At 44.5% G+C, this 26,974-nt stretch overlaps 6 protein-coding genes across 11 annotated transcripts; 3 read left to right on the top strand and 3 right to left on the bottom strand.

Moving 5' to 3' along the window:
* Positions 1–305: 305 nt before the first annotated feature.
* On the bottom strand, positions 306–8,527 carry rpap2 (RNA polymerase II associated protein 2). The gene is made up of 12 exons (XM_076982023.1): positions 8,395–8,527; positions 6,834–6,876; positions 6,558–6,672; positions 6,331–6,429; positions 6,085–6,150; positions 5,912–6,000; positions 5,781–5,816; positions 4,731–5,691; positions 4,255–4,346; positions 3,877–3,957; positions 3,246–3,314; positions 306–554 (listed from the first exon to the last, which is right to left on the bottom strand). The coding sequence occupies exons 1-12, from the start codon at positions 8,492–8,494 to the stop codon at positions 386–388; spliced, it is 1,920 nt and encodes a 639-aa protein (XP_076838138.1). The 5' UTR covers positions 8,495–8,527; the 3' UTR covers positions 306–385.
* Positions 8,460–13,361, top strand: glmna (glomulin, FKBP associated protein a). Of its 2 annotated transcripts, none has more exons than XM_076982025.1 (19): positions 8,460–8,604; positions 9,166–9,230; positions 9,348–9,473; positions 9,576–9,689; positions 9,780–9,888; positions 10,153–10,402; positions 10,553–10,652; positions 10,762–10,943; positions 11,043–11,096; positions 11,208–11,238; positions 11,357–11,446; positions 11,560–11,601; positions 11,855–11,928; positions 12,114–12,198; positions 12,285–12,394; positions 12,520–12,583; positions 12,678–12,810; positions 13,058–13,134; positions 13,224–13,361. In XM_076982025.1, the coding sequence occupies exons 2-19, from the start codon at positions 9,192–9,194 to the stop codon at positions 13,311–13,313; spliced, it is 1,770 nt and encodes a 589-aa protein (XP_076838140.1). In that variant the 5' UTR covers positions 8,460–8,604; positions 9,166–9,191; the 3' UTR covers positions 13,314–13,361. The 2 variants fall into 2 exon arrangements, with proteins under 2 accessions (XP_076838140.1, XP_076838139.1); XM_076982024.1 differs by having other exon boundaries at positions 8,540–8,604; positions 9,141–9,230.
* Positions 13,362–13,996: 635 nt separating this feature from the next.
* On the bottom strand, positions 13,997–17,667 carry cdc7 (cell division cycle 7 homolog (S. cerevisiae)). 5 transcript variants are annotated; one of them, XM_076982026.1, is made up of 12 exons: positions 17,591–17,667; positions 17,148–17,293; positions 16,941–17,027; positions 16,622–16,757; positions 16,422–16,515; positions 16,183–16,325; positions 15,828–16,056; positions 15,569–15,664; positions 15,299–15,483; positions 15,085–15,167; positions 14,826–14,975; positions 13,997–14,737 (listed from the first exon to the last, which is right to left on the bottom strand). In XM_076982026.1, the coding sequence occupies exons 2-12, from the start codon at positions 17,239–17,241 to the stop codon at positions 14,385–14,387; spliced, it is 1,650 nt and encodes a 549-aa protein (XP_076838141.1). In that variant the 5' UTR covers positions 17,242–17,293; positions 17,591–17,667; the 3' UTR covers positions 13,997–14,384. The 5 variants fall into 5 exon arrangements, with proteins under 5 accessions (XP_076838141.1, XP_076838147.1, XP_076838143.1 ...); XM_076982032.1 differs by having other exon boundaries at positions 15,993–16,056; XM_076982028.1 differs by having other exon boundaries at positions 17,148–17,284; positions 17,591–17,637.
* Positions 17,668–17,690: 23 nt separating this feature from the next.
* Positions 17,691–19,539, top strand: tceanc2 (transcription elongation factor A (SII) N-terminal and central domain containing 2). Its single transcript, XM_076982039.1, has 4 exons — positions 17,691–18,283; positions 18,373–18,514; positions 18,607–18,803; positions 18,974–19,539. Exons 1-4 carry the CDS (start codon positions 18,182–18,184, stop codon positions 19,166–19,168), a joined length of 636 nt encoding a protein of 211 aa, XP_076838154.1. The 5' UTR covers positions 17,691–18,181; the 3' UTR covers positions 19,169–19,539.
* Positions 19,540–19,541: 2 nt separating this feature from the next.
* Positions 19,542–23,019, bottom strand: cdcp2 (CUB domain containing protein 2). The gene is made up of 6 exons (XM_076982033.1): positions 22,369–23,019; positions 21,846–22,193; positions 21,025–21,366; positions 20,585–20,938; positions 20,135–20,313; positions 19,542–19,880 (listed from the first exon to the last, which is right to left on the bottom strand). Exons 1-6 carry the CDS (start codon positions 22,433–22,435, stop codon positions 19,569–19,571), a joined length of 1,602 nt encoding a protein of 533 aa, XP_076838148.1. The 5' UTR covers positions 22,436–23,019; the 3' UTR covers positions 19,542–19,568.
* A 168-nt stretch (positions 23,020–23,187) lies between these two features.
* Positions 23,188–26,931, top strand: mrpl37 (mitochondrial ribosomal protein L37). Its single transcript, XM_076982034.1, is given in 8 exon segments — positions 23,188–23,795; positions 23,882–24,065; positions 25,086–25,201; positions 25,458–25,582; positions 25,585–25,648; positions 26,037–26,188; positions 26,468–26,671; positions 26,770–26,931. Coding segments are annotated over 8 exon segments (1,299 nt in total). The 5' UTR covers positions 23,188–23,419; the 3' UTR covers positions 26,848–26,931.
* The last annotated feature ends 43 nt before the right edge of the window (positions 26,932–26,974 follow it).

Here is a 26,974-nt window from a genome sequence, read left to right as displayed (position 1 = left end):
AAACCATACAATCAAATAACATTGTGAATACTAACGTTTTGATCCTAAAATTAAAAGGCAGTTAAGCGAAGCTCCAAAGCAAACAAACACAACTGCTTTGCGCAATAATGACCTTGAGCATAGCCTTAAGTCCATCAATGCCCCGCAACAAAATAGCCTTTAAAAACAGGTTGAGGCAGAGGGTCCCTGAAGAAATGCTTTGTGTTCAGAAACAGGGAGCAGTCTTCCCCCATGGCTGAGTAAGCCACCCAAGTTTTTGCAGTTCACATGAACTGCATTCACCCTTCTTACCAAAACCCCATTTCTGTATGTCTAAACTTACCAGCAAAAAACACAAAGTAAACAGATGGCACATTATACATCGATAACATTTTTATTTATATTTTTATACATCCAAGTGGGAGGATGGAACTTGTCCCTTAGGCTTGAAAAGCAGTACTAGGTTTTGCAGATCCTGGTCGTCCAGTCTAAGAGCCTTCATGAGTGAAGTGATGTACTCCACTGAAGACGCCTTCACCATGGACGCTTTCAGCAGTGGTGACACTTCCGTTAACCTGACCGACAGACAGAGCACAGTCATAAACATTCAAAAGAAGTGCCAAAAGTTTGTCATGCGGCTACAGCTGATGGCTTTTTGGCTGCATCACTACAAGAAGTGTCGACATATATTAATACCTTCAAAAATCCACAATGGCCACAATGCATGAGCTTTTAAAGATAAATGGTCGGAAAGAGAATGCAGGATGAGAAAACGTCAACTTCTGTCTGTTTGGTAGCGAAGGTCATAGATCAGTCACGGATCTCTCAAGCACGGCAGAGGCGAACGAATGCCGTCATGGGTTCAAAGAAATATCAGACTCATGAAGTGCTGTAAAGCACGTCGACGTGCTTGGAGAACATCCCATGATGTGGGAGACTGAACTGTGCCGTGACAGGGAAGCAGGAGTCCTGTGTGCTGGGCACTTTGGGGCAGCTGATTGGGCTATTCGACAGCAAAGCAACAGTTTTTCTATGAAAACACAGCAAAGATTTGGCCAGGACTCAACAAGGCAACACAGTTTAATAATTACTATTGTTGATGTTGTTGTTGGTCATCCCTACTTGAATTCCTCACTTTCATACCCAGAATAAGAGCTTCTGATATCAGCTCATGACAGGACAGCCACAATATAATTGATAGAGGAAAAAAACCAGGAAGGAGACTGGCAGAATCAGTGAGGTGTCAGGAGGTGCTAATTAGGCCATAAACGAGCAGTAAACCCAAAACGGGTCACACCTTTTCAAATTCATTTGGAAATATGAGCCCTCTCTGAGCAAAACTAACTACGTCACCATCGAGACTATCGAGATCGGTGCACCAACCCACCCACCACCACACTGAAAGTTGAAATCAGTGAGTTACAGACGCTACTGCAGCGTGCGTGCATGAAATCACCCCCCCCCCCCCCCCCCCCCAACCTCCCTCTCGGCGTGAAGAGTAACACGGCGTCTCGGTTTCCACCTGCTCTTGCATTTCGGGAGCACCATCCATTATTCAGCAAGCCCGGACAAAACAGCACAAGCTAGATGCACGCCTGGCATCAGGCAAAGAGAGGCCGACAACCAAATTATTCATGAACGGAAAGAAAAGGCCGTCTAAAGCCACACAAGGTGCGTTCATCATATACGCCACATATTGGGACCTCGCCACCGTGTGCCTTTTGGCATTCTGCTACAATACATACGTTTTTTTTTTTTTTTTTTTTTGCAACAATGATAATACAACGAGGCTAACTGAGAGCTAGCTGTTAATCAACAAAAGGTGTTGCTGCATGCACAGAAGGAAAACCACGCAAACACGTGGCCATCATAATCTCACTGGAAAGCTGAGAACAGGAGGGAGCCAACATCTGAAACGTCGCCGATGAGCGCATACACACACACACACACAGGAAGCATTTTGCAGCTTTTTAATAACAATTTTGCACTGCTTCTTAAAACAAAGTGACTTCCTTCAGCCCAAGCGAGAGTATTAAATCATCTGTTTGGACTTTGTCCACCGTGCCAGTAAACGGCAAATCAGAGCTTTGACAGACAGGGAGCGAGGCCGGCCCAGCCCTCCAGGTGGGACGGTTCCCATGCCACAGGCCCCGGGCCGGCGGGCCGGGCGGAGACGGCAGGGGCTCTGTTGACTCAGCCGGACAACAACACGGAACTGCGAGCAGGGCCCTTAGCCGGCGGAGCTCCCCACAGCCTTCATAAAACCTGGGGAAGTGGCGCGCACCACCTGTCGCTGTGCAAACACCACCCTGGGGGCGTCACGCCCAACGCACACGCACGCCACCTTCCTTCGACTCCGAGACATACCGACACTATACCTTCAGACATGGTTCAGAGACGAATACTGATTACTGACTGGCGTTTTCATGAAATCATATGCAACTACATTCATTTGTCTTTTGACGGTCCCTCCACCCCCAGTCACAGACCTCAATACCTACGGATACCGATAATGATACAGAAAGCAAGCACAAGTGAAGATCAGTTCATATACATAATCCCTCACGCATCTTTCTACGTCATGCGTCATATGTCGCAGCTACAACCATAGAACTATAAACACTGACGAGATCTCAAAGGCTTGTGTACGTGTCGTGATGTTTACGGGAACCCCGAGATGACCCCTGCATTTCTACGTCTCCCCCTCCGACGCACGCACAGTACGTAACTCGCAGCGCGCACACAAATCACTCTGGTGTAAAATGCCCCGTCGAGTGGGTGTTCCCGCAGGGAAAACAATGCCCCTTGATTTCCTCAGCCAAGGTCCCTTCCAGTCCTGCAGTCCAGCTGTCGGGCCCATCCCGCACGCACTTTCACCGTCGGCGCACAGCAGGTCACCGAGCCGTCATAAACCCGCAATCAGTATTCCACCACAGATACCGCCAAAATACACCACCTCCAGGCCCAGACTCTGAGCTCTTTCCACTAGCACGAAATACCAGTGTGCAGTAGTTTCCCCACGCGAGTTTGTACAGATACCAGAGGATAAATGCGTTGTTGGGGAACTTTAGTAGTCGAATCCCTGATGTTCAACGCTACAGAACAAGAAATTCTCTCATCTTATCCCTCAATTTTGATGTAGACACAAAATGAGATTAGGGAATGTTTCAGGGGTTGACTAATTAGGCTAACAGTGTTAGCTTAACCTGACCACATTTGGTATGACTGAACGAGTAAAAGAAAAAAAAAGAAGAAGAGAGACTTACACTGATAGAAGAACCACTGCAATCAGGGTCCACTCGGGAGGCTTGTGACTAATGTTAACGTTGGTGAATCTGTCAAAAGGTGTGATCTCATTAATACGAGGAATAATTCAGAAACCATTGGTACAGCAGTGAGTCAAAGAGTGAAAATACATCCTATGACTTAAGCTATAAAATAAGCTATAGGATGTGAGTCATTGCAGTAAAATCTATAAGATGGGAAGCTGGAAATTACCGAAACCGGCAGACTTTAACACCTTTAATTAGTGTGGTGCCTTTGTGTGCCTGGTTCAGATTTAGTGGCCCCTCACAGCAACAGCAGAATTCCTGGAAGCTGCTTCAATCTAAGCGTGAAGTGCCCCTTCTGAGCCCACGCTAAATCATCTACAAAGTGTAAGCCACAACTTCCTGTTGACGCCACCTCCATGACCAATCACTATTCTAGGCCGTGTGAAGACTGAAATAATCTCACAGTTCATAGTTCCACTTATGGCTTTAATACATATGCATCTGATTATATCTTTGATGCATGGACTATCTGACTATATATCACAGCTTGCCATAAAGGAATTAAGGGTGTACTCAAAATTAATTACAAATAAGCACAAAATGGACAACAAAGGATGCAGCTCACCTGAAAGTCCTGACCAAGCTGTTGATGTCGTTGATAATCTCACTCATGGTTACACGCAGGGGCCCCACAATGTCTCTTAAGCTGGACAAGAAAACGAACAAACGCTTATGCCGAAAATGGAAGGAATATAGAGCGCAGACTGAAACGTCACCAGAGCACAACTAAAGCACAAAAGTTCTCTCATTTCCTAGAACTTCAAGCGTATGCTTTTCTACTGTTACTGTCTGTGAACTTCACAATGCTGAACCACTTCAACCACGAGTCTCTATTTAAAACATTTTTTTTTTTAAGACACAACACTTTCCTGTAATATCTAGTCTGTGATTGCGTAATGTCTAGATCTTGGTGGCACGCACTCGTTTTGAAGGACATACAGACCTTCTGCTGAGCTTCTCCACAACTATACGTTTCTGGATTACATGTGGTGCTTGAGAATCCACCAATGGCAGAACAGGACCCTTATTGCTGTCCTACAGAAACATACATTCATACAGGCCATAATAAAGCAGAGTAACTGGGAAAATTTCAGATGAGCTGGTGTCTCCAACGCATGTGTGCAGTGCCCCCAACAGGCCACTGTAAGTAACTGCATGTGTCAAATTTCTGAAACAAGCAAATATATCTCTTGGTACATGTTCATGAAGCCCACTGCTAAATTTTTGTATGGCAGAAAAAAATAATCTGATATTATTGATAATGATATTATGCAATATTATCAAGTACTTGGTGAAACGTGTTATAATTCATAAAAAAATACAATGTTACACAAAAAGATTTGTTGTAAGTGTGCTCAAAGAAGTCCTGGGCAGGACGAGTTTAGCTGTGTGGGACATGAAGGGAGCAGAACTGGTCACCTCTGAGTTTTTAGCCTCTTCCACAGAGTCTGGATCGACCTCCTCAGACAGAACACACGCTCCCTTGTAGAACTCCCGCACCCTGAGATCCAGCAGCTTCGCGTCTTTCCTCAGTGTGTGGTAATCGGGCGCTGCAGAACTGGGCCTGGCCTGACGTCCTCTGCACCGATTAGCCTTCTCTGAACCTCCCTCGAGATCTTCCAGGTCATCTTCATCCAACTCCTCCTCCTCCTCCTCAATGGGTAGTGTGGCATCAGTCTGAGAGGTGTATTCAGGTCCATAGAGGAACTTTAAAGTCTCCTCAGTTCTCCATTCCAGCAGAGTGCGCCTGAGAGCTTCTAGTAGGTCCTGCTTGACTGACAGAGGCTCTGCCTTTGCTCTCCTGTGGTTCTTCAGGAGGCTTTTGAGCTCAGTAGCTCCTCTCCTGCTCATGCCCACCTGGCAGATGTTTAGGCCAGTGTCAGGAGTGTCTCCGACATCCGTGTTCACATCGCTAACTTTTTGAGGTGCATCATTAACAGGGTCCTGTGGCGTGACCCCAGAGGAATGGGTATCTGACAGCACACACTGGTCTAAAAGCTCCCTGGTTTCCTCTACAGCATATTCCACTGGTGTGACTTTACTCTGCAAGGCTGGACAGTCTTGTGGGTCACCTTGTAGTGGCGAGGACAGCGAAGGTTCATTCTTTCCATTCTCAGGCCTCAGACATTGGGCCTGTGTGTCCTTCGTGTCACCTTCGAGCCACTGGTCCTTCTCATTCCCTCCATGATGCCTGGGCAGCTCTCCCCAGTGAACCCGCGTCCCCCGTCTGGCCACCACGCTGGACACAAAGTCCTCCTGCTCCTCCTCGCTCTCTCCGGCCAAGTCCCCGAGACGCTCCGCTGCTTCCGAGACGGGGTTCTCAACTTCTTCTGCTCTCACTGCTCTGTCCATCAGCGGCACCTCCAGCCCTGAGCTGCCTCTGAGCACAGAAGAACGGCAGCCAGTGAACTACAGTCTACCTTCCAACTGATGTTATAGGAATATAAAAAGAAAGAGCCGTACTCTTACCCATCTTCCTTCTTCATGAGTTTGACATCGGCAGGTCTATATAGAAAACAATATCACAACACTTCATTCTGGTACCAAACTGAGATAAAAAAAAAGATGTGTAGAAACACAGAGCAAGTACAGTGTAGTACCTCTCCTCTTTTCTCAGCCACAGTGGTGATTTTGATATCTGGACCTCAAAGAATTTTGAGGCTTTGTAGCAGGAATTGCTACAAAAACACTGAAACAGACACAGGAACACTATTTCAGGAAAGGAATAGGAAGAGAAATCAACCACAAATCGTGCGTCCAAGCACTTCGATACCTTACGTTCGGTGATGTCATAAACCTTGTTTGTCCTGGTGGAAATTTTATACTGTTGAGTAGGAACCTGTGATATTGGACATACAAATTATATTAAAGGGACCATAACGAGTGACATAATACAATACATATAATACTGCAAACATATGACCGCATTCAAAGATTTTTTCTCAATCATCGCTATACAGATCATAGCAATTTATTAGGCACATCTGTAATTTCATGGAACAGCAAAAATGGGACTTACACAGATCAGTTTGTTGGGGCATATAGGATACCCACAGAGTTTAACAATGGAGCGTTCTTCAACTGTATCTCTATAGTTGGCTGGAGTGATCAGTTGTGCCTAAAGCATAAACTTTCATTAGTCAGCAAGAAAGAGGCAACACCATAAAGGAGACCTGCTACAGGGCCTGTTTGTTTAAATGTGACCCTTATTAGAAGTCAGTTAGCCAAGTTAGCTAGCGGGCTTACGCAGTCAATAAGAAAATCCTCTGTCACATTATCGTCCAGCAACCGTTCCACAACTTGAAGAGCCCTCCTCTCCAATTCAAGTTTCTCCCTCAGGGTTTCTTTCAAAACCTCTCTCCTGTGAAAAGAGTTGCACCTTCTCAGGAACCAAATTAGAACAGGATACCTAATATTTTAATCCACAGACAACATATACTTTACATGACAAGGAGTTCTAGCTACTTGTAGATAAATAATGCTACTAGCTACAATTCCAAATAAGAAGGATAACCGTCATACCTCTTGGCCTCCTCTGCAGCTGACCTCGTGTGAGGTTGCCCACCTGTAACGCACATAAAACCAACATTGGTGACAGAAGATCTCATAGAGGGAAACTGGTTTGTTAATCAAAATCTGGGGAAGAAGTGTAATGGAGAGGAGTTTTAAGAATAAGGGAGATGGGCAGGTCTACAGGAAGAAGGAACAGAGATTTGAGAATGCTGACTGAGACATATGGAACGCCAGAAGTTGCTGTGTTGTGTGTTTGTGGATCTAGAGAAAGCTTATGGTCGAGGAGCTGTGGTATTGTATGAGGAACTCGGGAATGGCGGAGAACTGTGTGATAGTGGTATGAGGTTATAAGGATAGTGTGACAGTGGTGAGAAGAATGAAGATGGGCTTTAAGAGGAAGTGGGAATGCACCAAGGCATGAACCTCCATGGACCATGATCCAGCAAGATGAGGGGGAGCCTGGAGAGATGGAGGTCTGTGTCCGGAGAGATGGAGGTCTGTGTCCATGGAGAGATGGAGGTGTGTGTGTGGAGAGATGGAGGTGTGTGTGTGGAGAGATGGAGGTGTGTGTGTGGAGAGATGGAGGTGTGTGTGTGGAGAGATGGAGGTGTGTGTGTGGAGAGATGGAGGTGTGTGTGTGGAGAGATGGAGGTGTGTGTGTGGAGAGATGGAGGTGTGTGTGTGGAGAGATGGAGGTGTGTGTGTGTGTGTGTGGAGAGATGGAGGTGTGTGTGTGTGTGTGGAGAGATGGAGGTGTGTGTGTGTGTGTGGAGAGATGGAGGTGTGTGTGTGTGTGTGGAGAGATGGAGGTGTGTGTGTGTGTGTGGAGAGATGGAGGTGTGTGTGTGTGTGTGGAGAGATGGAGGTGTGTGTGTGTGTGTGGAGAGATGGAGGTGTGTGTGTGTGGAGAGATGGAGGTGTGTGTGTGTGGAGAGATGGAGGTGTGTGTGTGTGGAGAGATGGAGGTGTGTGTGTGTGGAGAGATGGAGGTGTGTGTGTGTGGAGAGATGGAGGTGTGTGTGTGTGGAGATGGAGTTGTGCGTGGGTGTCAGGGAAGTAAATTTAGCAGGAGTGAAACGGTGTACATATGTAAGAATGACAGATGGCGGCAGGAAAGGTTACACAGAAGTGATGAAAGTGGGTGAGTTTAAAATACTTGGGCGCGAGAGTACAGAGCAACGGAGAATGAGAGATATGCAGACTGGGTGGAGCGGATGGAGCGGAGTTGTTGTGCGTGATTTGTGATAGAAAGATACAAGCCAGAATGAAAGGGAAAGTCTACAAGACTGCTGTGATTCCCACTGGGAATAATGAGAACGGACAATATTAGGAAGCAGATGTCTGGCAGAGGAGAAGAGGAAGACCAACGACGAGGCTCACTGATGCAGTTAGAACTTTCACACACCACAACACAACACAAACACAAGTGATCTAACTGGTTAGGTACTGAAAATTGCTGGCATAGATAGCAAGCTAACGTTGGCTACACACCTTGCTGCGCATTGCCTTGTTCAAATGTTAAAATGAGTCAAATTATAATTTAAAAAGGAATTGTGTTCCTTTAAGATACCTTTCTTCTTGGTTTTAGATGCGCCGACCTGTCTCCTGTTCCTCGGTTCCATGCTTTCTTCTATCAAAACAATCCCGTCGTTTGTTTCCGCTTTCGTCATCGCGCTACGGCGAGCCGAATGTGGCACGTTTGGTCCAAAACGCGTTGAAAGAGGCGTGTAACTTACTGGTCTGGTTTTCCGCTCCACAGTAACGTTAGCGATCGCCAAAAGTACGTTGGTCTGTGTTAATCATGTAATCTCATAGCGTTATAGAAAAAGGCATTCATGAAAATATTACTGTTTGTATTTACGTTTGATGTTGAGCAGTTTGTTAGTTAGCCAAGCTGGCTAACTGGCTAGTCATGTAGATTAATTGTGCTAGCTAGCTGTCCAAAAAGTCCACGTTATCTCGCTGGATGAAATAATCCCAGTTTATATCGATTATATCATTTTAAAATCTAGCGCATTGCTGTAGATTCTGCAATATTTTTCGATTTTACATCAAGATATTTATTAAACAGCTTCGAGTTTAGCCTAATTGTATAGTTTCATTGTTAATGGGATGTTCAGTTGCTTCAAAAACGTGCTGAAATGATGTTTACAGTTCTGGTTTTATTTCTGTATCCATAAGCAAGCGATGCTGTGAACAAAGACCTGTCAATAAGACTGACATTCACAGACCTCTGATGCTCATTTCACAGATAATGCTGCAGAGGGCTATGTTTCAGACTAAAGCAGTTACTGACTTCACTTTGAATTTTCTTAGAATGATACTCAAATGATTCTCACAGGCAAAGAAGCCAGGAATGCATTAAGAATGGCACTGGAGCAGTTCAGCGATGTCGTCCAGAGATGTGTAAGTCAGAGGATCAGTATTGAGGCATAGACTAGATTGAGGGTAAACTAGATTCAAATGTGGCATCTCTTGCTCGTTTTTGCATTGATGATCTGTCTCTTGCTTCTATCTCTTCAGCAAAACATTCAGGATGGAAACTTCTCATCAGCTGACTTTGACCTGTTCCAGACTGCTGGGCGAACCTGCATAAAACAAGGAGACAGTGCTCAAGTTCTGAGTATTGTCATTGATGAGAAAAATAAGGTAAAGTGCTTGAAATTTGGAATGTGTTTAATACACAGTGATATAATGTATAAAATTATCACGAAGACCCGATTCAGAGAGCAGACTTTTTCTGTTTTGAAGAATATTATTAGGTGCATGGGATGGAACCTGTTAGAGCCTCTGGTGAAGGTGCTTCTGAAGAAAGAAGACAAGAATCTCCCTCACTGTCATGCCATCCTCACACACTTATTAGAGGTTTGCTCTGCCGCCATCTTACCTGTGATGAGTTGATAGACTATCGTTTATCCTCCACAATGGTCACACTGTTATGTATTTCTGCACCAGGTCTGTAGCCCCAAAGAGCTCCTGGTTGGCCTGCTGGAGCAGATTGAAGAGCCACATTCAGATTTCATTGCTGAGACCATCATCCTTCTACTCAAACCCTTGCAGTCAGGTGAACATACTGTGGTCTCTCTTCTCTAGTCTCTAGAACTCCTGTATGTACCTGTAGTCCAGTTTCCCAGAACTGGACTACACATACACACACACACACACGATAATTTGCAGGCTGCTATTTCATAAGTCTGAAGCCGACCTCTTAACCTAAAAGCTGTCAGTGGTGTCAGCAGTCCTTTGAATTTTGGCTTCAGTATTCATTTTAGAAACCAGCAGTACCCATGTGTCCATGATTTCGTGTCCGTATTGTACCACTGCACAGTGCTGCTGAAGCTGGGCAGGAAGAAGGCCTCCTCGGTGGGCATGGCCCTCTCCACCCTCCTCAGCCAGGTGGCCAAGCTTCCGGTGCCCCTGAGCAAAGAGCAGGAGGAGGACGACGTGTTCGGGCTGTGCCGCTGCTGCCTGGAGCTCCTGGGCTTCGTTAGGCCCTTCGTGGACGAGATCAAAGCCAACGCCAGGGGAGATCGCGGCCTGCCCCGTGAGAACGAACTCAGGGTGGAGATACTGAAATTGTAGGTTCCTGACACGGCGGTGGATCAGCTAAAGCCTAAGAGCTAAGAGCTATCTTATAGATTTATCTTATATAGATCTTATAGGTTTATAGAAATTAATTTTTGGTGTGTTGTTATAAACTGCTACAAATGGTTCTACTCCCTTTGCAGCTGTATGAAGAGTTTATGTGAGCCGCTTTTGGAGGTGCAGCTCAAAGATGCAGACACGTTAGAAAAGTCTCCTCTCAGGGATTTTGCCACAGGGATCCTGGTAAAAAAAAAAAAAAAAGAAGCTCATCTTGCCTCGGTCCTGTTTCTAGACGTTCTCAAGAACCATCTGAGCCACCATCTCATGCACCACCTTGTCTCTCCATCTCTAGGTCATTCTGAACGGTATCGGCGAGTCCCTCCCTGATTTGCTGGGCCGCAGCATTTTACGGAAAAGAGAGGTGCCTGGCTTCCTCGAAGAGGAGGTTCGGTATCCTAAAGAGTCCCTGGCCAGTATGGCCCATCTGCTCTTTGTACAACACATCGCCATGGACATCTTCCCTGCAGTTCTGAGGTACTTTCAAAATGACACCCAGGAGATACAGCAGGATGTTCCTCTGATCTGTGGCCTCATTTGAGTTTCAATGTTTTGTGCTTTTTTCTTAAATTTCAGCCCTGTTTTTGTCATGCAGTGCAACATGGAATACATTGAGGTTTTGCTAAGCAGGTGTGTGTTTCGTTCAAGTTCTGATCATAATCACCTTTGTTTTTATTGGAGCTTGTTTTATTGATTTTTGTTTTTGTTTGGCTGACACTAAATTCAGTTTCACTGTCACAGAACCGAAGAATCACGATTGCAGAAAGGGCTGGTAAGAAGAACAACACTGCAAAATACAGTAGACACACCAAGATATTAAAATAGGATTCATCATGAATTTGTTTTGGTTTTGAAGTTTCCATATGATCAATGAAAATTTGTCTGCACAGGAACTGTATGAGAAAACTCTGGTGAGAATTGAGAACAACAGTCTACCAGTTGACCTCTTGGATTTAAAAACATTTTTTACTGTTCCAGAGGTAATGGAGGCACCATGTTGAGTTTCTAATGTCTTTTGTCCTTTTTTGATGTTTGAATCAAGTAATTTTTTGTGTGTGTAATTGCTTGTGTGTGTGTTTGTGTTTCCTTTCAGCATGTCATAAAAGTGATGACATTATCTCCAGTTCAGAATCTGGTAAATCAAACACTTTTCAATTACAATATCTGCAAAATCAAACCCTATATGTTTTAGTAATTGTCTATTTAAAGGTCTCTAATTATTCAAATAGTTATGAAATCGTGTACCAATTGTATACAAAAAATCTTATGTAATTTATGAATGCTTGTGTTAACAGTTGCAGACATAATACTGTGACATGTTGATTGCATGCCTGCAGTTGTTAACATAAACCCTCAAAGAGCTCAAAGAGGTCTGGATTTATTCACAGAGAACTAAAGGACTGTCAGTTTTCCAGCTGAGCATTGACAAACTGAACATGGAGGCTAAATACAAGTTTTTCAGGTAAGAAGTTCCAAGAAGCGAACCCCCACTTTTTCTGTAACGCAAACGATTAAATTTAACTGAATTGTACAGCCATTTTGTACATATCAAAACTTCTAAATGATAATGTGACCATGTATTGTAGTGAAGGAGTTCAGGTGTAATTCCGCTGGTGCAACATCAGAACTGTTGTTTGCTCATTTCAGATGCATGCTCAAAACAAGTGGCCATGCTGGAGTGGAGGGATACATCATTAAGAACATCAAAAACCAGATCGACTTCACCATGAAGGTATATTGTGAGAGATGATGTTAACGTGTCCACCAGTTTGAGTGACGTGTTGAGCGTGGACGTCGTTCCTGTGCTCTTCTCCCTAGCCAGGTAACGGGAACGAGTGGTTCCTGGGTAAACATCTGCTTCCTTTGCTGCGGCAAGTCCTGAGTCTTCCTCAAGGACCGGAAACCGACCTCTTGCGCTATTTAGATAGGTGACGAAATGCTCCCCCGAAATGCCATGTGCTAAAATGGACTCGCCACTATTAGCCTTTGTTTTATGTCAGAGTTTTTCAGAAAGCATTTTAAATGAACATAAAATGGATCTGTACCACTGTAGGATCATGGAATCGCTGAATCTTCTGCGGTACCTGCTGATCAGAGACAAAGAATGGGAGAATGAGGTTAGGTTACTCTTCTGCAACACTTCAATGCTCTTCTGATGCACTACATTTCCCAGAGTTCCGATGGTCTTGATAGTTTGACCCATCTCCTCAGACAGGGATATGGACTGAGCTGTACAAGATAGAAGATAACTACCTGAAGCCCCTACGGACGGGCTTGAACATGTCCAGAGCGCATTATGAGGCAGAGTTGAAGAGGACTAAGGAGCATAAGGACAACCCAACTGGTGAGTTTCAGTGTCAAATCGGAGCTTGAATCAGTGCCATTTATATTTTGTGCCTTCATGCAGGATTTAGTAGCACATGCAGGTAGCATTTTATGTATTTTGTGAAAGTGTGAAATCTTTCACTAGATCCACAGAGATACTTTAAAAACAAGTAAAAAAACTGATAATTGAATATCAATTTAATATCATACACCTTGCATAATTTTGAGCTTATCTCAAAATAAGTCATGACTTGTGCTTTTTGCAGAATCTAAATCACCAGTCTGTACAATTTCAGTGGACAATGAGAAAATACCCAACATGACCCCTGAAATGCAGACCCAGGTAATGCTTTGGCCACGTTGACGTACAGCCTGTTCAAATCTCACCAACCTTAAACAGTGAGGGTATGAATGATGTCTCTCTCCCTCCAGGTGCTGCGTTCTGCCCTCTTCACGTTTGATTTGATCGAGAGCGTCCTGGCGAGAATCGAGGAGGTGGCCGAGACCAAAGGCAGGCTCTAGAGGTCGGACCGTTCGGCACAAGGACCATTACAACTCTCCGCTTTGTTCAACAAAATGCCACGGTCCCAACCCTACAACTGTAATGGGAAGCCATCCAATAAGGATTAAAACGGCTCTTGATTTAGATCTACCACCTAAAATCTTTTGAAAGGCCTTCACTTCCTTTCAGAAGCTTTTATAGTAGATGTGTGTGTATTTAAGATCACCAAAACATTTGGAACTAGAATATTAGGTAGGTCGTAGGTAGCCACCTGCATTGTCACAAACTCCCAGTGTCTTTCAGTCTAACCTCTTCTGGCATCTAACATCTGGCAATTATACTCTCAGATCCAAACACAACCTAGACAGTTCTTTAATTCCTTCAATAAACATTTATGTAATTCAAGTATTTTTATAGAACATAGTATTTGCAAATGAAAGATGTAAATATCTAGAATCCTTAGAATTTCAAAGATGGAACTGGAATAAGCAGTAAGGAGAAATACAACTGGCAAGGGAACAAATAAACCTTACTGGATAAGACAAAGCATAGTATGAACACATGCGGAAAAAAAATACCAGTGTGGGATCACACTCCAAATATATATAAAAATACATTCTTCAAGAATGTGCATTTGTGAAAGAAGCTCAACTGTAAATATTTGCACCGAGGAATTGAATAAAAATCTCATTTTACAAAGCCAGACCGACCATTATTTTATTTAATTAACTTCTCATCCCTATTCTTTTGCAAAGGGCAAAACACTGAACATGTTCAGGACGTTTGTGTAAATCCAATGTGGCACAGTTCATGAACTTTAGTTTGTGCTGTAGGATTTTCACTTGGCAATCTAGGCAATGTGTCAAATACTTGAGCAATTCCCACAGTTATATCTGAGGACTATTGCTTTATTCAGGAATCAGAAAAAATAAATACACCATTACATTAATGCACTTCATATGTTCCATTTCACATATGAAACAAAAATAACCCCAACTCATTGGGTCAGCCAAGTTGGTTGGAGGGGAGTGAATACAGCATTTCAAACCTGTCCCCCCCGCCCCCCAGGACAGACGTTGGTCCCTGCACGTTCACTCATCACTGAGGTCTTTAAAGACCGGATGCTGCAGAGCCTCATCAGCAGTTATCCTCGTTTCTGGGTTCAGATCCAGAAGTTTGTCCAACAGGTCATACATATCATCAGGGACACTGTCCCACCCCCTGTCCTGCAACCGTCCCGTGCTTTTGCTAGTGTCCGTGCGAGACTGGCTGCTCTGTGTCGCAGCAGGGTCGGTGAGGTCCTGTTTGGCATCTGCGGGATGTCGGGAGGCCCGGAACTCGGCCGGAAGCGAGTCCTCTCCGCAGGGGCGGACGCCTCGGAGTGTCTCGCAGAGAATCCTCAAGTCCAGCCGGGGTAGCTCGCGACTGCACATCACAGCCTTGCCTGCGTCCCCACAACATTTGGATACATTTTAGCGGACAAACATGAAAACGGGCAGCCGAGGTTCAACCTACGGTAGCGGCGCACATACCGAACTTTCCCGCCGCCTGCATCGTTTCTCTCGAACCACGAATGGTCATGATTTGAGTTAAGGCCACCAGATCGTCGCTGGCTTTGAAGAAGGGATACCTGCCGCTCAGAAGCGAGAGCAGAATGACACCCGCTGACCACATGTCGATGGCTGTGGCGAGGAACAGAAAACAAGAACGCTAAATCGTTTCTGCAACTCCCATCACAAACCAGCTCTCATGTTATATTATGACAGACATGGGACGGGGACGACATCATACCTGTTCCTTGATTGGGGCACTTGGTCAGAACTTCAGGAGCTCTGAAGCCTGGGGTGCCAGCTCTTGGAGCCACCTGCTGTTTCCTGTAAAACACATTCCAGAGTCAAGTCCCACACTGCTTATAATTCAAATGTAAAAAGCAAGATTCCTGTCATTATGAACGTATTATTTACTTAAAGTTGACAGAGAGGGGCGGTATTCTGCATGGTCTTACCTGGACAGGCAGATGTTACAGATCCGGTCAGACATGTAGCAGTTGCAGGTCAGAGGAGGGTTAAGTGCTGCGCTTTTCGGCTTCTGACTCGCCGCTGGGCCTCTCGAGGGAACAGCACGGCGTTTAGTGGATGCAAGCTTGCGCGCACTTATGTCATCTGCCTTTGACGGTTTTACCAGGTGTCCCTGAAATTGAAATCAGTTCGAATTAATCAGTTCCCACATTTTTTAAACCTGTGTGGGGATTCAAACATATAAAATGGATCCTGACCTCGATTTTATCCGAGGGATTTTTAGCATGATTTATGCTGTTGAGGTTTCTCTCCCCAAATACAGAACGAGACGTCTTGGAAAGTCCCAGAAGCTCCTAAAAAATAAACAAAAGAGCAATATGCAGAGATGTACAGGGATAAAGGCTGCCCCCAGACAGACAGACAGATATAGACATGTGATGAAGTGCTCCTCCACACCGACACCTATGCCCACTAGGGTTGAATGTGTGAGAAACTCATGCCAGGAGGTGCAGACACCTTATTGTGCTTTGTGCATGGCTTTTTCACTGCAGCTTTTGTGGATGAATGGGGTACCGGACTCCTCTTGTTAGGTGGTAATGGTACTTGTGCCTGTTTCCCCTGCGAGTCCTCACATTTCCCCGCAGACCCACCACCAGCTCTGTGAGCCTTAGCTTTCACCACCTTTAGCAGCTGGATCTGGGTGTCGGGAGTCCCCTGCGCAAGCCCAAAATCCACCAGTGCATACCTGGGCAGATGGGATGGAATCGGAAACCCTTGTTGTAATATGAATTCCAATGTAGATTAAATGGTAGTAGATAGCAGTTTATTAACATGCAACTGTGGCAACTCTGACACTGAATCAGACACGTACTTATTTTCACGCCTGTTGTACAGAAAATTTGTTGGTTTGATGTCACGGTGGATAATCCCAAACTTGTGTATGTGCTTCAAGGCTTTGAGTAAATGGTAAATGTACTGCCGCACTTCCTCATAACTCAGTGTGCCGACAATATCCTAGAGAAAATGAGATCTTGGATTATGTCACATGTGCCAAGTTAAGACAAGCATCGACTGGGATTAAAGTTGCAGCAAGAATTCTGCACTACTTACCACAAAGGCTTGGTGTTCTACATAGGGCATGACAATCACCACATGGTGGTCTTTCCTAAAGCAATAAGTGACTCCCATCACATTTTCTTTCCCACTGCAGGAGAGACGGCAACATTAAGCCACTTAAGCTGATGTAATCAAAGTTTTTTAAATTGAACCAGCTTTTTATTAGATCCTGCTACCATGCAAGACACACTCACCCAGCAACTGTAAGACACTGCAATTCTGCCGCTATCCGCACTGGGTGGCTTGTAGGAATAAGATGTTTAAGGGCAAACTTCTCTCTCTCACCACTGGTGATCTGGGCTTCTCCAAGGTAAACTGAACTGAAAGTACCTGCACGTGTAAAGCGTGATGTGTAAACAGTGCACACAGTCCATACAGATTAAAACAACATTTAAGATTCATGAGAATGATCAACAATACAAATTAATATGCTAAATAAAAAAGACGAATGCTACCAATGAGCCACAATGAATTCAACATTTGTTTTCAATGAAGAAAACATTTCATCCAAACCTTCTCCAATTTTGTCAGTAATTCTGAAAACTCGAGACAGTTGTGGCACAACTTCATACAGATATTCAATGTCCATCTGAACGTCTCCTGGACGAAAACACACGAAATGAGCAACTATTTGACATACATATAAATGCAACTTAACATTTGACAGCTTAAGCAGGTAACAGGTGCGTTTCTCAGTTATTGTATCACCATAAAACTCACGGGGAACTTTCCGTGTAACTGTACTGTGCTCCTTCTCTCGTGTGCCATGTTCAAGACCTTTCACACTGCTGGTTTGACACGGTGCGGCTTCCATTCCCCGTTAACGGTGCGTGAGTCCGTAATTTAACGTATTCCGCCTGTAAACACTGAAATTAGCAAAAAAATATATATATAATACATTATATATAAATAAATAACATTTAAAATAATATAACAGGAGTCACTCTGTGGGAAAGACAAGAGGGGGAAGTCGAGCTAACTAACTACAGCCTTGGCAACAATAATAGCTAGCTAGCCAAGTTTGCTAACTAGATAAATTGATAAGTTACCTCTTAAAAGTGGCAGAAATACTCAAACAGACATAATCCCAAAACGATATGGCTAGAAAAACGTGTGTAAAAGTAATTATACTATCTTAGCAATTGGTAAAGTAAACAGTTTACCTTTATAACGGACAACACTTCCGTACGGCTGGCTAGTTGGTCTAAAAACTCGCGCGCAAACAAAGGTCACGTGAGCGTAAATGACGTGGTCGTGAATTTTTTTCAAATGAAAAGTGGTTTGTTTATTGCAGTTGACGGTGTGTCGATATAAATATTCAATATATTCTTATATTCTTAAATAATGTAAGAATTGTGACTGTAGTATGTTTATTTTCGTATTGTGTGTATGAAAATTTCATCTTAGACCACTGAGCAAAGTTTTATAGCAAACACTTTTAATATGACATTTCCACTCGTTGTTGTCAAGGTGTAAATATGATTCCGCTTCCCTACACCTTTAATACCAGTTGTCCAAAGAAACATCTGCGGTTATGATTATGAAGTTTATTGAGTTGTTTTAGGACGGATGTGGGGCAGAACTGATACTGATTTTTGGAAATATATATTTTTGTGAAACAGTACTAGTGTTTTATATTTAAACGTCAGCGTGCTAGATAGCTGGCTTATTTATCTAGCTACATCCCCGTCCACACTAACGTAAGCTGCTATCTAGCTACAAGGAAGTAGACAAAAAAATATATATATTTAAAAATGGACAAGTTTGTTGTGCGCATTTCAAAGGAAGATCAGGCGAAAAATGGACCAAAGCATCAAGAGAGAATATATCGCCAGGTGACACTGGAGTCTTTGAAGGTAAGCGCTGTAGCCCAGTTAGCTGTAACCCAGTTAGCTGCTCCCTTGCTTGGCTTGGTGGTTGGGTGAACTGTACTGTACTTTCTCAGAGAGTAGTGGTGATCGAGGACATTGAAAGGTTCAAGTCCATTCTTGAATTGCCCGGGCAGTCCAAAGAGAACATGTTGATGGCACTGACAGAGCTTGACAAGAAAGTGCCTTCGCAGGAAGTACTAAAGTCGACCAAAATTGGTAAGAACTTAAACAAACCAGTGCATAATGCAAACAGAACATGTACGTTAACAGATTAAAAACACCATTTAAACATAATCACGTTCCTTTAGGCCACACGGTTAACAAGCTGCGGAAAGAGCATCCAGACCCTGAAGTGAAGTCTTTAGCAAGGGAGGTCTACAGACACTGGAGAACATTCATCGAGGAGAATGCAAACAAACCATCAATAGAGGTTCGCTGTGATAAACAGACCGAGGGACTCAGGAGCAATGCGATAAAACTCATCTCTGACAGCATTGGATTGGAGGTACTTTTGACATCATTTCTATAATCATTATATATGGTGTATAAAAGGACAGTCATCTGATTTTTAAGATCTTAGATATTGTTCCTACCTGAGTAGTATTCTAATACACATGAAGACTATAAACTGATTTAAAAATGTATTGTTATTTCCCCCCCTCATTGATTCTCCAGGGTGACCATGGACTGGTTGAAAACATAGAGAGAGAGGTGTTTCACCAATGCTCCCGGCTTGTTAGTGGAGCATACCGAAGGACTGTGAGAGCTATTGTTTTTGCTTTCAAACACAAGCCCCATGTGAAAGCCCAGGTTAAAGATGGTAAAATGCCTGTGAACATATTTGTAAGCAGTCACAAAAAGAAGAAGTAAGACCGGCAGAACGAACTGAACACTGCAACAAATTTTAATATTCACTGGTGATGAATCTGGATTTCAACAGAATTATTTATTTGATTTTTATTTATTTTTTTTTTTTTTTGAGTTTCACTTTTTATAAAATATTTTTATATATTTTTTTATTAATACTTTTTAACAGTAATATCTTAATATTACAGTACATAAAATCATCAAACAGACCATTTGATCTTCATAGGGCTGGATTATGATTGTCCATATCACTCACTATGACGTCTAACTTTTCCTTATGTATACAAAAAAACAGAACAAAACTAAATCTACTGTAATTGTACAATGTTCATTCTTTTGGTCCCATCTGCTGTTAAATAAAGACAAAAAAAAGTTGATTGGCCAGCAGTTGAGTGTCCAGTATCTAAAGAAGAACCAGCCACACAATGGCAATCAGCATGAGAATAACAGCCAGCACGCACACGCTGATGAAGACGATGTCGCTGGGCTCGTGAGGCTCCGCCTCCACGGTCTTGGCGTTCCCCTGACTGCTGGCGGCCAGCGCGAGGCGAGCGGCTTCGTTCAGCTGGATGCGCTCTTCCTCCGAGATGATGTTGATCATGGCCACCTTCCTTTGGGCGTCGCACAGCACCTCGTACTCCTGAACGTGCTGCTGTTTTCCGTCGGAGAAGTCGATGTAGAGCGCGTTCACCAGCATCGTGATGTTGCGCCGTTTCTGCGGGAAGTGCAAACGAAGTTTACGCGCAACACAACGACTGAACAGCAGCGGAGAACGCAGGACTGCAAAGTGCCGACGACCAACACAGCAGTGCGAGAAGAGCCGAGAAGAAGCAGGATGTACAGTAATTACAATAAATACACAGAATATTAAGGACAGTGACGCACTGAGTATACTAGCAAGTAAGAGTATCGGAACGTATGTTTCATGGCCGACACGTGTGGACTGCACGATCTGCACAAGAACTACACCTGACCAACTGTTCCACAGTTGACAAAGCGAGCCAGTATCTTGTATGTTGTGGCCGTCATCTGGGCCGAGCAGGACGGATTTCCCAGATACACACTGTCCCGATCCAGCTGGGGCAAAGACTGCTGGGGGATCTGAATTTGAAACTCCGTTCTGGTGCAGCTTACATTGACTGGGACAACTGGGACACAACACAGAAAGGCACTGTGATAATAGAATAATGTATGTAAATGCTACTACCTGAGAAAACTTGCATATGGTTTTAAGCTACAAATTTCAGAGAGGGGTTTGCTTGAACACTAAAGTTTGGATAGAGCTCATACTGAAGAAGCCCCACTTCCTCACCACTATCTCTAAGGAAGTGCGACCTCCTCCAGTGTGGCCACCTTCTGCTCAACAGTTACATTCATTCTCTAAGACGCTTGAATGGTAGCATTCTGTAAACACCCCACCTCCTGTGTAGGAAGCGACAAAGCCCTTAAAAGCCGAGTTCCGATCCGTTCTAAGGACGACTAACAGCTTATTTGTCTTCGAAGTCAAAAAAGGGGGCTGTTCTGTTCCACACCAGGATCCCAGCAAGGGGTCTGTCTCACTGTCTCCGTCGTAGACAGCTACGGAGTCATAATCACACGCATCAGTCAGGCTGTTCTGGTCTTCCAGGTCTATGATGGGGAAGAAGAGCTTGACCCTGTACCCAGGCTCCAGGGCAACGGTCCAGTGGCAGTTGATGTTGTTTGGGTAGATGTTTGGATAATTTGGGCTGGTGAAGTTCCCAAAGATACCTTTAAGCACTTGCTGACACTCACCTTACAAAAATAAAGAAAACACATTTTTCCAAACTCTTAACAAGTAGGTGTGATTAAAGATCTTTTTGGGCAGCGTATGATCTCACCTGAGTAGTAATGGGCTCTAAAGCCTCTTCCTCCGATGTTGAAGTCTGACTTAAAAACAACCAGTAACTGATTTGACGATGTTACTGTGTTGGGAGGCCGGTCGTTGCCACAGTAATTCCCAAGGAGACGATGCTTAACGGTGGGCCCGTCAAATAGAGCAATGTAATCGAAATTGCATCCTTCATTATTCTCCAACTGGAAGTCCAGGAAGACCAGGCTGACCACACTGCGGTTGGACACGTGCACGGTCCACAAACAGTCAGCATTGTTGCTGTACTCGAGTGGGTATCCTGGGCTAGATATTACCCCCGAGAGGCCTGTCAAGACTCCCCCACACATGTCTGCCCGAGAGACAAAAAGAAAGGTATTGGTACAGTCCACTGTGCCATAGATAGATCCCCATAGATCCCCAACAGACCTCCTCTCCATCACAGACAAATACAGTAGGAGGTGCACGAGACATAAACTAATCATCTGCAACCACATTGCTGCGATTGAACATCCATTTATTAGGTCAAAAACCTGCAGCATCTTCCAGTACTTTTTTTATGTGGACTGGCTTTAGTCTTGTTGTCAGAACCAAAAACCATGGTGGGCATCAAGCCATTTTGTGTCTTACTCTTTGTGAACTCTTCCTCATGAATGGATGTGTGTGTGTTCTTGGCCAAATGCTGATCGTTTGGTTTATTGTTTTTTGAAGAGTGTGTGTGATGCATGTTCTGCTTACTTGTGTGTGTGATTTGCTTTCTTGTTCCACCTATACCCTTCTGCTCAAAACCTACTGAGGCCCTTTAATCTGTAAAGAAGAATACAACATCACCTTTCCTGTATCCCACAGAGAAACCCCTGTGGGCAACATGGCGGTCGGAATGGAAGATGATTGACATGATGTTCCAGGAGGAGCTGAACTGGGGTGGGGACTCGTCTCCACAGAACTTCCCCAGCAGGTTGCCCTCGTCTTCCGAGATGCCGTTGTAGATTTTGATGTAGTCGTAAGCACAGTTCGCATGATATTCCAGCTCAAAGTGATAGAACGTTAGCAGCACAGAGGAGCCCTCTGAGACCACTATCTGCCAGACACATTCGATGTTATATGGGTACAGGCCTGGGAAATTAGGGCTTGATATGTTGCCACTGGTCGCAGAGAGAATTCCTCCACATTTAACACCTAAATGAAAATGCAGGTATTGGGACACATGGGTAATAGTTCTCAATAGCTATATCATTTATTTTTAATCAGTTATAAAGCAAATGGTCACTAAAGGGAATCATGACAACATTCATTTACAATAAACAGACTTGTGATACTATAATACTTCAGTGACTTTCCTTTATGCACTTACCTTTCCTGGATGCGGCTTTGCCAAAAACACACAACAGATTAAGGTAAATAGCAATCCTTAAACCCATGTTGTGACACTCGTTTCAGTCTGTGTCAGACTTCATGCACCGCGGACAAGGCGCAAGTGAGAGAGAACAGGAATTATGTCAAAGCTGTGAAAGGAAGCGGCAGGTAACGGCAGACGTAACACGACACTTCCAACTCCATTCGCAGAATGAATGTGTAATCTGATAGGCAGGTCACCCCTCACCTTCGGCTCTACATTTTAATGAGCGCTATCAAATACACAAGGGTGGCTTGTCATGACACTGTTTTGAGAGTCGACATGAAATGTTAATGCCCATTCCATATACATATGCTTCCCTTTTATGGGACTGACAGGAGTAAGGTAAAGAAACACGCGGATGACAGAATGAACTAGCCTTTTGTCAGCATCACTATTTACTCGACTAACAATATCAAAGTGTAGACATTTATCTTGAGGTACATGTTATAAACGACAGCTTGCTGTAAAGCACTTATGCTGTAAAGCACTGTCACTGTACTCGGTTGGGTGTCTGAGACGGAAATTACTCTCAAGAGAAGTCCTGTCACGATGCCTACAAATTCTGCCAGGTATCTGTGAGGTATGGGTGCCCAAAGTTAAAGAGTTAAAGTGTGATGACATTTTTGTTCATTTAGATTACAACGGTTGTTGACTTTATTAGTTCAATTTTCAGTTCGCAATATCAAATTATGCATATCTTGCTCCTCGTGGATAATTAGTGAAAACCCCTTTAAAATGTCTAACAGTGGCGCTCAAACATAAGTTGTGGTACTCGCATTATTCATGACCGGTTATGACCAGAAGGTGGCAGTAAGAATCAAGATATGTGACGTATTTGAAACTATAGTCTTCGAAGAAGAAACGTACCCACACGTCTTTGCGTGCAAACATGGCTGCGTCCTAAAGGAACATGATAAAACTGTCACAACGAGCTCTAGACAACAGATTATACTTATAAAAACCTACTGTCTCAGCCTTTCGAAATTTCTAACATTTAATTTGAAAAATGTTTAACGCATCTCTGTATAGTTTAGGGTTATCTGGTTCAATGATTCCAAAACAGTGTGCATTGAAGGAGGTTAGGTTTGTCCTCTCTCTGCTGCGAGAGAAGTCACATCGATGCTTCTCCACAAGTTCTTGCTCATCTGGGAAAACTATTCCAAGAAAAGCGCCCCGAGATGTACCTGAGATCTCAGGACTGGAACGGATTACTTATGCCGAAAGAATGCACTACGTACCCGGCTTAGCAAAGCCGATATTCCCTGACTGGGACCGGGGATGGAAGGACCCCAAACAGTATCGCTCTCCCAAACACGAAGAGATGCCTCTGTACAAAGAGAAGCCGTGTTATATATTTAATCAGAGAACAAACGCGCTGGAAGGTAGCTGTCTAGTTATTTTACGTCTGATTCGTGTATTGTGTTACTGTAAAGAATGACAATAAATACAGCTAATGATCTCTCTTCAGGTGTGAGACAAGCTTTGTGGCTTACAAAGTCCAAAGTCATTCAGGAGTTTCCTGCCCAGCTCCTGTCATTAGTGGAGGATCCGGTAAATCAGCTCGAGAATCAGGACGAGAGAGTCCAGAATGCCATCAGCCACGCCAGACTCTGGGACACGACAGAAAATCGGCCTTCCCGAGAGAGATTCTGGTGTGTACCTACCATACTTATCTGTCTAAAGTAATGCATTCATTACAGTAACACAACACTTTCTTCTGCAGATGATAAACTGATTGCAGCCCACAACGTCTAAGCTGCATCACATGTGGAAGTTCTTACTCCTTGTCAGCTCTGATGGGAAGAACCTAACAGAACTTGCATGCAGGTTTTAGTAAATGGCATTTTAGTAGCAGAGTAAACCCGGAAACCATCAAACTGTCAAAGTGTTATGTTTAATGTGATCTTAGAAGCTCACTGTTTTGATACTAGATGCGATTTAAGTAGGCACGCTTGAAACTGCAAAAAAAAAATCTTAAATCTTTCAAAACGTGATTCAGCAAAGCTTCTTCATCGCGGAAGTGACATCAGTGCATGTGCTATAGTGAAATTTAGCAACATTTTTGCCACAATACAGAGGCTTTCAGTCCCATATTGTCCCACACTGGCCACTGTCCTCTTGGCCAGTGCTTCATAATTGGCTCAGTACCTTGAGCATGGAGGGTGGCATTTGGCCTGGTGCTGTTGTGACAGGGTGTTGAATTTAATGACCGTCATTAAACCCGGAGCAGTCTGCCTGATGGGCAGGGGGCCGTACCGAAAAGCCTTTATTAATTAATCCTGTCCCTGGGAGGCCTGCCATTCATGGGAGCCTCTTCGCCAAGGCTTTGATAGGCCGCGCCCCTCCCCCCGCCCCTCTGGAGAACTGCCCTTTGGAGGCCTTTTGATCTTCCCGCCTCGGCTGGTCTTGTACCGGTTTCTCTCTGAGCCGTGGCCCCGCGCGACACCGAACCCGTAAAGGCCAGGTCTTGAGCCGAAAAACCAGCTGTCATTTCCCCAGGGTCTTCATTATGTGCAAATTGCACGAAGTACAAAAGCCGACGGATTTCGCCGCGGGCACGCTGGTTCGGACGGGCTAGCGGTCGGTTTCACGAGGCGAAGCGGTTGCTCGCGTTGCCTGCGCTGGGGGCCTCTGGCTGCTCTCTCATCCAGGACTCCTTGTTTCCTCTGCAGCCCAACGCTCATGCACAATCTGATCCACCTGTGTAGAGGTCTGCATGGCGCTCATCCTGCCCTGACCAAGAGGATGCTGGCAAACAAATACAGCCTCTCGGCCAGCTGGACCAGAGGTGGGTGGGCCCATGCTGTGGCTTGGAAAATGTGCTTTTTTGGTTCATGTCTAATAGCTCTTATTATTGATTAATGATACAGTACCAGTTTGTGCTCTTGGCATGCACCTTTCAAATTACAAGAGTAAGGAAACGCCAGACCACACACTAGACAATTAGGAGCAATTATACCAACAAAACTAAAAGATCTGTGCCTCTGTCTCTCTGATACACGCTTGAAGAGGACTTCATTAAGAATTGGTCTCCTTTGAATCAGGTGAGGATCTGTTCCAGATCCGAGGCCAAAACGGCCTCTTGCTGAGCAGCGCCGCCCCACTCCCGGTGCTGGCCGGACAGGAGGAGGTGGAGGCCACGGCCCAGTACGTCCTGGAGACCTTCTACCCTACCCCATCTCCCCCACCATTGATCTGCAGAGGTCCCACATCTACGAGCAGAAGAACCACACTGGCAAGTTGTCCTGCGTTTCCCTGGGCTTGGCGATGTCAAACCCCATTCATCAAAACCTTCAGTGTCCTGCTGCTCCCATAATGATCAGCTAAATGAAATCTGTCATGAGTAGAACTGGGTGTTTTATAGCAGAAAACGCATTAAATTAAGGGATCCAATGATCCTTCAGTGCTGGATTTTGAGACTTCCTACCTTAGAATAACAATATATTCTAACTAAAATAAAAGGTATATGAGTGTAATATGGGGATATAGCATATTATTATATGTGTATCTGTATAGAGCAGTTCTCATGTACAGCAGACAGATCAGTTGTTCTCAGAAGCTCTAAAGATCATCGCTGCCACGTGTAATGCATGGTGAAAGCAACATGTATGTCTTTTGTGCAGGGTTCAGAGAGGACTACCCTTACCCTCATGCACACACCCTGTTCATAAAGGAGGCTGGCGACACCCCTAAGCTTCGGGAAGACCAGCTCCGGGCCAAGATGATCATGTTTGCCTTTGGGAACGCACTGGCTCGTGCTTATGCCCTTTATGGAGTAAGATCCTGCATCTCCAGACGAGATGGATTCCTGCTTAGTATAGCATGGTTATGGCATCGCATGGATCGTTAAGGATTAACTTGACCCAAATATGCTAATGTTGCTAGCAACAGAAAACCAGTAAATGCCATTTCAACTTATGCAAATGAAACCTGCCGACTTGCCCAATAGCTTTTAAGCATTGTAAGCTCATTTGCATTTTTGGGCGGAGTATCTCCAAGTAGTCGCATTGAATAGCCCAGTGCAGTTCTGAATGCTGTCGTTTGCTTCTTCTAGAATGAGCCCAAGGATCTGGAGAAGCCCATCGTGGTGCAGAGCGTCGGCACCAACGGCCGTGTCTTCCAGTTTGTGATTTTCCAGCTCAACACAACGGCCCTCGAGTCGGACAGCGGCGTGAAGAATCTCGTCTGGGTGGACGCCGACCAGGCGCTGTACGACTTCGTAAAGGTCCGCCCCCTCATCAAGAAGAAGGAGGTTCAGGTAGGTACTATAGTACATTTACGTCTTGTTCCATTCTAATGTAGCGAGTGTGATTGGGTTTGGGAGGAGGCCGGTCACGTTTTCCCCTTGTTCTTTAGGTTCCCGCTGGTTTGTCAGGATATCAGCCTGACACCTTCAGCAAATTCCTGGCACTCTACCTCAACGGAGCAGCATGAACGTCCCAAAACCAAGATCAACGTTGCCAGTTTCATGATTTAATATGTTACGCGAGTCAAAAATAAAGTCTAAAATCCCCAGTCTGTCTTGGCTGTGTCTGCAGTGATACTAGAACACATGGTAATG

The sequence above is a fragment of the Brachyhypopomus gauderio genome, chromosome 19 (genome assembly GCF_052324685.1).
Source record: "Brachyhypopomus gauderio isolate BG-103 chromosome 19, BGAUD_0.2, whole genome shotgun sequence".
Taxonomy (NCBI): domain Eukaryota; kingdom Metazoa; phylum Chordata; class Actinopteri; order Gymnotiformes; family Hypopomidae; genus Brachyhypopomus; species Brachyhypopomus gauderio.
Note: the sequence above shows the minus strand (reverse complement) of the source record. Positions and strands in the feature narration are given on the sequence as shown.